At 37.8% G+C, this 12,021-nt stretch overlaps 1 protein-coding gene across 4 annotated transcripts; it reads right to left on the bottom strand.

The window, feature by feature from the left end:
- Nucleotides 1–5,592: 5,592 nt before the first annotated feature.
- Nucleotides 5,593–11,317, bottom strand: LOC145452508 (uncharacterized). Of its 4 annotated transcripts, XM_080330688.1 has the most exons (8): nucleotides 11,073–11,317; nucleotides 10,655–10,715; nucleotides 10,376–10,597; nucleotides 10,261–10,317; nucleotides 9,976–10,203; nucleotides 7,385–7,483; nucleotides 7,205–7,309; nucleotides 5,593–6,964 (listed from the first exon to the last, which is right to left on the bottom strand). In XM_080330688.1, exons 5-8 carry the CDS (start codon nucleotides 9,991–9,993, stop codon nucleotides 6,878–6,880), a joined length of 309 nt encoding a protein of 102 aa, XP_080186814.1. In that variant the 5' UTR covers nucleotides 9,994–10,203; nucleotides 10,261–10,317; nucleotides 10,376–10,597; nucleotides 10,655–10,715; nucleotides 11,073–11,317; the 3' UTR covers nucleotides 5,593–6,877. The 4 variants fall into 4 exon arrangements, with proteins under 4 accessions (XP_080186814.1, XP_080186813.1, XP_080186811.1 ...); XM_080330687.1 differs by having other exon boundaries at nucleotides 10,376–10,715; XM_080330685.1 differs by lacking the exon at nucleotides 10,655–10,715.
- Between the last annotated feature and the right edge of the window lie 704 nt (nucleotides 11,318–12,021).

Raw genomic sequence — 12,021 nt, 5'->3', positions numbered from 1 at the left:
TAAATGAATGAATTTGATCAATTATATTTGTCCTTTTGGTTTATTTTTAATAAAATTAGTATACATTATACAAAAACGCCGTGTAAAGGTAAAGTACGAATACAACTACAAGTTGAGATTTAAAAGTAAGTAGGTGTTTATGTTCGTAGACTAACCCCACTTCTACGTAACGATTTTTCAGTAAGTAGTTATGTTTCAAGGCTACTTTTACTTTTATTTAACGAGTTTTCATACAAATCTGCTTTCTTTAATAGCTTTCATCTTTTTCATCAGTGAGCGAAGGTAATACCGGTGTTAACTCCATGGTCAGATGCGAGATAACAGCGACTCAGAGCTCATTTAGATACCTAAGCTACTTTTAAATTAGTACTCGAGTATTGCTGCAATTATACCCCCAGATAGTTATAGCCAGAGGGTTTCGATGCTGAGGTACTTGTACAATGCACATTTTGGAGAGATTAAGTAAAGCAATGATATCAGATAAATCCATTAAATTAAGGTAGAAGTAGCTATTTACGAATAAAAGTTAGTATTCTAGTTCTATATTTCTGTTTAATACTGAAAATGTCATGAAGTTGAAGCAATCTGAAATCATAAGCACTTTAGTATTAGCTACAGGTACATATACGCGAAAAGCTACTTTAGTATTCTGATGGTGTGCAAATACTTGTTTACTTATCAACTTTGAAGGCTTGCGCAGTTTGTGGTGTGATACGCAAAATTAGTGTGTTCAAATCAGACATGTCGTAAACATAGTGATGTTGCATTAGTCCTAAACACGCATGATAGAATATCAAGGAAAAGTATCATCTAACGTATAATGAATGTTATTTATTTCTCGGAAGCACGTCATTATCAAAACATAGTGATCGGAATTATCGCAGAGCATAGTTAGTTACGAAATTAGGTGTGCTATCTTCCCAATCGGTATGGAACAACATCAAAATCATCACAAAGCAATATCGACAAAATCTGCTTACTTTTATAACTTTATATTTTGTGAAGTAGAGAGTAGTTTAAGATTATGTTTGTCTAACCTTGGCGAGTGCTATTGTCACACTCGATCACCATCTTCAAATCATGGCTATCTCAATGATGTTGACTAAATTTTCGGCTTCAGAACGTGTTAATTAGACCTAATCGTTTTAACGCTGGGGTTCGCGTACAGGCATCGATAGAGTTTGTATAAATAAAGCCCTGCGAATCGCACGCCTACGGCTATAGTTCGTTCGATTATTTTCACCTTGGGATTCGCGTATATGCTACTAAGCTGTTACGACTTTAGAAAATTCTACAAGACTATTCGGAACGCGCACATGCGAGTGATTTGTTTCCGTAGCTCCGAACTGGAGAATCGCTTGCCTACGTCTAATGAAAATAAGTCGTAAAATGTGGAGGCTGCAGAGACAGTAACTTGTATACATAAAATCAAGTTTAAAATATGGACGGATGAGTTATCTCTGAGCAATAGAGTAATATAACCGCCTATAGTTTAGTGGGGTATTGCTATAATGTATATCCAAACAATCGTTGCAGACTCTGAATGTTACCTAGGTCCTTATCACAAAAAATCATGCATCAGAAGCGTAGGGGTTCATATTATCAAGTCGCAGCGCTCAAAATCGCATTTTATATTAAGTAATTAGTGATGATGTGTAGAATTTTGATATTAATAATATTATCCGGAGAATATAAACTTACATAGACATCATAATTTTCTCATTTATGTATAATCTGAATAGGAATTTAAATACATAGTCCTAAATACACATAATAGAAAATCTGTCGATTCTAGCCAAGGTAAGTTTTGACGCAGCAATCATAAGTCGTAAAATGTGGAAACTGCAGAAACCGTAACTTGTACACATAAAATCAAGTTTAAAAAATATGGACGGATGATGTTAGTCCTAAATACACATAATACAATATCTGAGAAAAGTATCAAGATGCGGCAATCAATGCAGCGATGATATAGCAATGGATGGATGATGTGGCACTATAGGCGTGACGCTTGATGATGTGGCAATGTAGGCGTGGCAATTAAGGAGACGTGGCCTTCTGGGATTGGCGGGGGTATATTTGATCAACCCACACTACTAACGTCACAATCAGATAATACTCATCAACGTTGAACTATTGCCACGGTTTTATGATGATTACGTTAGATGACTAAATTCCGAGACTTCATAATAACTTGATTTTTGGATATAAATAACATTCAGATTACGCATAAATTTCGAAAACTATGATGTCAATAGAATACTATATTTAGCAGATATTCACAGATAACACTCATCATCGTTGAACTATAGGCGCGGGGTTTTATGATGATATATACAAAATTCTACACATCAACACTAATTAATTAATTATTATAAAATGCGAAGTGACAGAGACTAATTAGCGCGTTCTGAAGCCGTAAACAAACACTTACGCTGCCTGTACGCGAACATCGGCGTTATAACGATCGAGATGTCGTTAAGTGAATTATTTTTTAGGTATTAATCATTACGAAAAATTGACGTAGTTCCAATACACTATATTTTAATTTTTAAAAATTACAAATCCGAATGAGTCGAGATATTCTTAAGTAAATTATTTTCAGGTATTAATCATTACGTCGCTTCCGTAAATCAACAAGACTTGATAATAACTTGCTTTCGAGAAATATTTAACATTAAGATTATACATCAATTTCGAAGCGACTGCAGTAGGTTATAGGTTCGATTCTTCCCGTCTCCTCATTTTTCCATAATAGTTTTTGAGAATATGAATTCTCGCGTAACACACTAAACGTTGATTCCACCTGAGTGGAGATGTCGCTAACTAAATTATTTTTAGGTAATAATCATTACGAAAAAATTCACGTATTTCCGATACAGTCTATTTTAATTTTTTAAAATCACTAATCCGCATGAGTCGAGATATTCTTAAGTAAATTATTGTTTTTTAGGTATTAATCATTACGTCGCTTCCGTGAATCAACAAGACATGAAAATAACTTACTTTCGAGAAATAATTAACATTCACATTATACATAAATTTCGAAGCGACTGCAGTAGGTTCTAGGTTCGATTCTTCCCGTCTCCGCATTTTTCCATAACGTAACTATTCAGTGCTAGACCGACTTTTCGTAAATCAGCACTAAAATACCAACGGACTGGCCGCAGGCACCCGATTCTCGGCGCTATAATTAAACAATCACCTTCGCTGCAGGTACGCGATCCCTAACGTTATAATGATAGGGACAAATTAGCCGCATGAAAGCGAGTCTAATGACTATAACGACAGACAACAAGTTGGTTGAAAAGTTAAACTAATCGTGAACGATGCATTAATGACTATAATACTCTGTATTTCAAATTATTCACACCTATGAATCGAAACGTTGTTAAGTAACTCATGTTTTCAACACAATCTAAATGCAGTGCAAGAATTTCCATATAGATCAAATACCACAAACTTTGCTTGCTTTCAGAGTTAGTAACTAAGCGCGTAACAGAATTTACCTAAAAAGTCGGTACTCCGAAAATTTTGTAAAGTAGAACTTTTTGGCGTTGGATTCAAGTTCCAATGAACAAGTGTTCACGTAGGTTCGCATCCCACACCCATTACGTTAAAAGTTGCCTAGAAACATAACTACTTACTGAAAAATCGTTATGTAGAAGTGGGGTTAGTCTACGAACATAACCACTTACTTACTTTGAAATCTCTACTTGTACTTGTATTCGAGCGGAATTGCGACCGATGAATTAATGACTTTAATACTCTGTATTTTAAATTATAATCGCAAAGTGGACGAATTTCCATGTTGATCAAATACCACAAACTTTGCTTGCTTTCAGAGTTAGTAACTAAGCGCATAACAGACTTTACCCAAACAATCGGTACTCCGAAAATTTTGTAAAGTAGAGCTTTTTGGTGTTGGACTCAAGTTCCAATAAACAAGTGTTCACGTAAGTTCGAGGTCTGAATGAGTCTTTTAAAGTAGGTAGAAACGAAAAAACTAACCGAAAAAATTTTCGAAGTTTGGATGCGCCATATTTAGGTTTTTTAAAAAATTATTCATACCCACGATTCGAAATATTGTTAACTACCCTATGTTTTCGACATAAGATAAGTGTGAAGTGTAGTAATTTCGATGTTGCGCAAAGACCACAAACTTTGCTTGCTTTCAGAGCTGGCAACTAAATGCAAGACAGACTTTAAAACTTGCTATTCTGAAAATTCTGTCAAGTTAATAGTTCAAAAACTTATACTTCAGCACTACGAAATGTACAAGTACGTTACCTTTACACGACGATTTTGTAAAATGAATACTAATTTCAATAAAAAATAAAAAAGAGCGAAAAATTACATTTTATCCCGGAACGCAACAAGAATAATCGTGTGAATTTGTAAACTACTTATTCATTATTCATTAATAATAATTCTACTTGTACACTTTTTCACATTTTATAACACTTTTAGTAGTACTTAACAGTTGAAACTTTTGAAATAAAATTCAGAATATAAACTAATTCAAAAAATTCGGTAACCAATTTCGCGAATGCTAAGCATACAAATTAGGAAAGTTACATCAACGCGTGTTAACTAGTTGTATCGAGTTATAGAATGATTTTTTCCTTACATCAAAACAACTAGAATGTGTAACTACATTTAAAAAACGTTCCTAACCCTTTACACACCAATGATGAATCGTACAAGGAACAAGTTTCGAGAATCGAGTTTTTTATATAACGTGAAAGTATCACACCACAAACTTCGCAAGCCTTCAAAGTTGATAAGCAAACAAGTACTTGCACTCCATCAGAATACTAAAGTAGCTTATCGCGTATATGTACCTAACAGTGTTGGGATCAAGTCACTACCTTCGAGTCACGAGTCAATTCGAGTCATTGCACATTTTGACTCGAGTCAAGTCAAGTCAATCGATTTTCGAAGGTGACTCGAGTCAAGTCAAGTCACTCGATTTTTGGAGGTGACTCGAGTCAAGTCGAGTCAAGTCAAGTCAAGTCACGAGTCAAGTCACAATTCAAGTCAAGTTGCCTTTTCAGAATATGAGGCATGATTACATCATTGAATTTTGCTAGATGTCTCAAATACATATTGAGTGGTCATTTATTCTGAACCGATGAACGGATATAGACCTAAATATACACGCAAGAAGGGGCTGTAAGTAATTGCAGAGTAATTGCATAGCCTCAAATATAGTTACCAGCCAAAATATAGAATAGAGAACCGAATGGATAAGATGCAATACATACCCCTTTACAAATTGATATGATACAATTCGAGCCTACGCCAAAGGTTGAGGACTATATAAACTACACTGTAAATATTTTTATGTCTTTAAAAGCACAAAAGATATCACGTTTCATGTTCAAAAAGATATCACAATAAATTGTGCTTGATGCTGTGTATAATGTGATTTAGGAATTATGTGCTATATATATTAGTGCTTCATGATTTAGGCGCTGTCTGGGCTATGGCTTGATATGGATTACTAAATAATCTGGCGTACATGTCAGCAGCTGTGCCGTCCTCGAAATGATACTAAAATAGCCTGGCGTACCCTGTTCGAAACCAGCATTATATGAACATGTTATTATAAACGAAACAAGTGATGAGCATGCTTTTTAGGAAATCAGGTTCTCACAAAATGCACTTAAAGACATTGAACGAAATATACAAGCCTTGCACATATACCTGAATGTACATTGTACAATGTACAGCATAGAGGCCAAGATCAAAGTACAAACTTGTAAACTAAAGGGCTAAGCAGCACTGAACTATTTGACAATACTTCCACTATATATGACATGTCAAGTCAGGCCAGACGTAGAACTTCATCAAGCAAGAGGTGCAAAAAGTTATAGTACTTACTGATATTTAGATGTCATGGTAAAAGTGGGAACACGTATAACCAAAAGATAAGGGACACCGAACTATCAAGTTGCTGGCATACTTCTAATACTAGATTGCTTGTACAAGCCAGCAGTAGAACTTCGATAAGTACGAGGTGGTGCAAAGTCGAAAGTAGTATTGACTGCCTCCACAGTTAGATGCCAATCTAAAAGTGGGAACTTGCATAGTGAAAAGATAAGCGACACTAAACTATTCAAAGGCATTGCTGGAATATTTGCAATATCATATTACTTACACATAATATGGCAAGACAAAGAGTAGAATGGCCAACTTCAAATACGAAAGGACCAACGATAACAGTTAGTATGCCCAATTTTCGGTACACAAAATTTGGGGGGCTATGATCGGTGTTGACCTTGAAAAGGGGTCGATGGGTCGAAAAAGGTTGGGAACCACTGAATTAAATAAAAGGGTAAAAGAACATAAAGATAATCAGTTCTGGGCCCTTGTTAAGCGCCTCCAGCATGGGCGGTCGTGGGCGTCTTCGAGCGATAGCCCACGTTGCGATAGCTCGGTCTTTATTGTCGAGCGCCATGTGGTTCTATTCCAACCACCTCTGCGCCATGGCTACGTCGGAATGTGGTTGATGATGGCGGTAACTGGTTGATTGTCTTGATGGCGCACTAGATGACCGATTAGGCGGAAACGTCGTTCAGTAGCCAGCAAACGCCATGGGACCGTTTTTGTGAGTTTGCGCAGTGCATTGGTGGATATGTGCTCCGGGTGGTGGATGCCGAGTGCGTAGCGGAGGAGCACATCGTAGTTGGCGTTGAGCGTCTTAGCCAGCTTTTCTGTCAGCGTGAGTGCTTCTATTCCGTAGAGAAGAACCTGCTCGGCAGTGGCAGGGAAATTGCAGGTCTTGAGCTGAGGTGAGGCACTTGAGTGGAAGAGGCAATGTAGCCGACTTGCCGCGCCCCAGGCCTTTGCTCGTTTGGCAATCAGCCAGAATTCATCCCTGTATCTTTCCATCTCCATGCTTTGAAACCCTCAAATGTGGAGGTTCGGACGTTTTGCTGTTGATGTGAATGTCATGGGCCTGAAATGTAGGTAAATTTTTTATTGTAACTGCTCCAAATCATTTGGAGGGCCACGGGTTTACCGCCCCTGGTCTGCACAATCATCTGTGTTAACAGAAGGTGCTACGAAATGACATTACAACAATAATACTCACAATAAAAACCTTCTTAACGTCATCATAGTTATGAAGCTATTGCATGATTTTCAAATCATACATTCGTTATAAACTGAAAGTTATATCATTCTTATAAACAAGTACCTGTTGTACTGATAACGCAGATATTGCGGTCTTCTTTTTCGAGTTCATTCTCAGATCGGTAACTTGTGGTTGTAATTGTTGCAGCTTCACTTCATTAGTATTGGACTGAAAACATTGAATAATTGAGGGGTTATTATCTATCAAATTCAATTCAGAATGGAATTGTGAGTCCGTATTTACCTCAAATATCTTATCCAATATGAGCATCATTCTTTCGTAGTTTGTTCTGATCGCATTAACTGTGGTTTGTGCGATCAAATTCCAGTTATCTTCCCTTACCTGTAAGAGAATGTATGTGTCTTAACGAATGATTAGAATATGATCAGATCTATGAATATATTCATATAACGGGGTAGTAATGACTCGAGTCACGATTTTCTGATGACTCAACTTGAGTCAATATGTATATCGACTCGACTTGGACTCGAGTCATTACGTATGACTCGAACCGAGTCATATGACTCGAGACTCAGACGGTGAAGAGCAACGTTTCCATGTAATCTCTAGAGTAGTAAAGTATAACCACCCTATTGGGACTCAGACGGTCAAGAGCGACGTTTCCATGTAATCTCCAGAGTAGTAAAGTATAACCACCCTATCTATTCGTACTGGTACTTGAAAATGTAACCAGATAGATACCAGTGTTGGGATCAAGTCACTACCTTCGAGTCACGAGTCATTGCACATTTTGACTCGAGTCAAGTCAAGTCAATCGATTTTCAAAGTTGACTCGAGTTATGTCAAGGCACTTGATTTTTGGCGGTGCCTCGACTCAAGTCACATTTCAAGTCAAGTTGCCTTTTCGAAGTATGAGGCATGATTACATCATAGCATTTTGCTAGCTGTCTGAAATACAGATTGAGTGGTCATTGATTCTCAAACGATGAACGAATATCAAGTTAAATATGCACGCAAGAAGGCGCTGCATCGCTCGCATATACGCAGAACTGTTAAACCTTGCAAGTAATTGCATAGCCCTAGTTACCAGCCAAAATAAAGAATAGAGAAACGAATTGCTAGCTGTCTGAAATACAGATTGCGTGATCATTAGGGCAAGTTTTTTGTACTAAAATCGCGAGAAAGTTTCTCTTAATTTTGACAAAAGTTGCAGTAAAAAGTTGCATTTATAATTTTGGATGAATTAATAGGGTATGAGATATTTGAATACAACCTAGTTTCTGCCGAACTGTCAAGTTTATTACTTTGCCATTTAACGGACATTTAGGCAACCAAAAAATTCTGGTGAGACCGGGAAAAATTACATTTTATCCAGGGACTCAGCAAGAAAATTACGCAATGCGGGAATATTTTCCATAAAAAGCGAAAGAGCATAGCGATAACCCTCCCTCTAAAAGAAGTCAAATAACACACCCTAAACCCCCTAGGTCTGCAAACTTGACCCAAGGTGTTGCCACACTCTTGGCGACTTCAACAAAATGAATAGCCTGTATAAGGCGACTTAGTGAAAGTGAAATTTTCGGCGGTCTCGCCTGGGCGTTCGCGAAATGGGAAACCATCTCAAATTTAGGCGACATGAATTAATGAGGTGATCAATTTACATGTTGGACGTGGTCGTGCTTGGCAGGGGTAGCTGAACTTCTTGCTTGCAAGATATTGTGTCATAGATAACATTGAGATGCAGATAGACCATCATATAGCACTTTGTTATGTGAACCAAAGAGAATAGAACCATACTAGAAATAGTTTATAGCATTTTTAAAGCACTCCTTTCCCTTTTTCTCATTATTTGATCAAAGCTGCAGTAAATATTGGTATGAAAACGAGAGAAAAGTTGCAATATAAAATCCCTCCAAACATTATCTAGGAAGCTGTAGGAAGCTGTAAAAAAACTTGCACTAGTGATCATTGATTCCGAACCGATGAACGAATATAGAGTTGAATATACCGGCAAGGAGGCGCTGCATCGCTCATATAAACGTAGAACTGTTGAACTACATAGATCATTGAATAGCCTCAGTTTATATAGTTCACAGCCAAAATAGAGAAACGCATGCGCTAATGGTTGAGGACAATATAAACTATGTTCAAATTCAATTTCAATAAAACAAGAGGTTTGGTAAAGGTATGAACAGAGAACAGAAATAGACATTTTGCTATTTTATTGCTTTACTACTAGAGTTTACGACAATGTAGCTGTAAGCTTCGATCACTTCGTTTGCGGTCAATTTATTTGTGAGAGAACAATTGAGGCTCAGTGAAACGCTCGACCATTGAATGATTGGTCACTTTCAAGGGGTACACCAGCGTTTCGTGAACCATCCGAACATATGCAAGATACAGTGAATAATATCGACAACGATTACTTGATGACTTCAAATGGACTCGTGAATTTTGCTCAGAGTCACGAGCCAATCCGCATTTCAAGTCAAGTCATTTTAGCAAAGTGACTCTAGCCATCCCAACACTACCAGATACTATTAAAAGTGAGAAAAATTAGTATATCATAAATGAGAACCATTCGATATCACCAAACAGAGTTATAACAGTGGGTTTAACAAGACTTTATCTGGAAACTGAGCAGTAAACACAATGACTCAGACTTGAGTCATAATACCATGACTCGGGCTCGAACCTCTGCTTGATGACTCAACTTGACTCGAGTCAAAACTAAAAAAGTGACATTGACTTGCGACTCGGAGCCTTGTGACTTGGTTACAACCCTGCCATACACATACAGTGAAGAAACAGCCTCGGCACATAATCTCTATAACAAAGTAATAAGAAGTTGTCATAATTGCATGCATACTCACTAGTCTGATGTCGCCCATGGTAGGGAACGTTCCAAGAAATCTCTTTCTTCGTTAGCTGAGAGCGCCGGAGTCCGTATTGATGCTTGAATAGAGACAAGCCGTTGTGCCAATTGCGGTCTACATAAGCTGTACGAGTGTACGTGACTTAAGCGCTTGTTGAACTTTGAAGCTGAATACCGGCAAGGGCATCGGAGCAATGAGTTCGGGGTCTTTGGGACTGCACGACGGCTGCAATATTGAGGGTAATAAAAGATAGAATCTTACTAGAATTATGCGGATAAATACCATAACATCCACATGGAGATCTGCATTGGTTGCTCCGGCATCTCCCCGAGATAGGAGCTGCAGACGCAGACAGTTTAGCTCAATTCATAGCAAAATGTTACAAAATAATTATTACCGGCATTGGCATGGATGAAGTTCCTATATCCTCTATGGGTAGGGTGGTATGCGACTGCGCGATTGATTCTACATCAATACGGAGCAATTCATCCACAGGCAAGGTGGTGTTTGACTCTGCGAGTGACGCTGACACACCGCACGGATTGTTTGGGTCTGCGACTGAGGATTATTCATGGCGTGTATTGTCTGGACCTCCATTAGTTGATAGCTTCTCTCATAACTGCAACAACAAGATTTAGTTGCATGAACAGAGCTTTCATAGTTAATTAGCTCATACTTCTTGCAGTCTCAACAGACGCCAGACGGTATGTCATTTGCCGAAGGTCTTTATCACGAAGCTAGGTGAAAATATCCGAATCTATGTCATTCTCTAAGATATGAAATAATTTTGAACATAACATGAATTGACAGAGCTTGCATGTATAAATCAGACTTGACGTTTCAGCCAATGTTTTGTAAGCCGATCTGAACTCCCAACAAAGTGGCGCAACCAATAACAAGACTGTCCGTTAGACATTTATCGAAACTACACGCTAATAATCACCTAAGCTGCAAAATAACCATTCTAATAGATCACAATTGGCACCAGTATTCAACCAAATCCACACAACAGGTGCTGATTATAACTGCACAAGCTGTCTCGATTAGCTAGTTAACAGGGCACATTGCTGAAGCTATATTACTTATATACTTACCTTCCAATTTCTGGATGTGTTGCCATGCAATACCGTTACTCGCCAAGAAAGCTTTAAAACCCGCATGCTGATTCCCTGTCACCGCGATCACATCACATCGCAAAAGAGCGAGAAACGGCCGAAAAAAGAGGAAGTTTAAGAACAGCACTAAAGGTCACTCCCGGTCGTGGCGCTTTAGCACGATATTGTGCTGCCACAAGCGGCAGATTTGGCGATTGCGCTTTATCTCATTTACAGTGTATATTCTAATTCGATTTAAATAAAACAAGAGGTTTGGAACAGAGAACAGAAATAGTCATTTTGCTATTAAATTTCTTTACTATACTAGTTTACGACAACGTAAGCTGCAAGCTTCGATCACTTCGTTTGAGTTCAATTTATTTGTGATAGAACAATGGAGACGTTTCGCGAACAATCCGAACATATGGAAGATACAGTGATATTTATCGACACCGATTACTTGATGACTTGAAATCGACTCGTGAATTTTGCTCCGAGTCACGAGTCAATTCACATTTCTGATACGCCGAGTCAAGTCAAGTCAAGTCATTTTAGCAAAGTGACTAGAGTCATGTCAAGTCATACGAAAAAGATAACTCGAGTCTGACTCGAGTCAAGTCATGACTCGACTAATCCCAACACTGGTACCTCATACTAAAGTGTTTATGATTTCAGATCGCTTCAACTTCATGACATTTTCAGTATTAAACAGAAGTATAGACCTAGAATGCGAACTTTCTTCGTAAATAGCTACTTCTAGCTTAATTTAATGAATTTATCTGAGATCATTGCTTTACTTAATCACTCCAAAATGTGCATTATACAAGTACGTCACCATCGAATCCCTCTGGCTATAACTATCTGGCAGCATAATTGCGGCAAATACTCGAGTACTAATTTTAAAGTAGCTTAGGTATCTAAATGAGCTCTAGGACATTGTGATTATGCA

Source organism: Botryllus schlosseri, chromosome 12, assembly GCF_051294905.1.
Source record: "Botryllus schlosseri isolate E-star chromosome 12, Bs_hap1, whole genome shotgun sequence".
Classification (NCBI taxonomy): domain Eukaryota; kingdom Metazoa; phylum Chordata; class Ascidiacea; order Stolidobranchia; family Styelidae; genus Botryllus; species Botryllus schlosseri.
The sequence above is the reverse complement of the archived record's forward strand: the minus strand, read 5'-3'. Positions and strand labels throughout refer to the sequence as shown.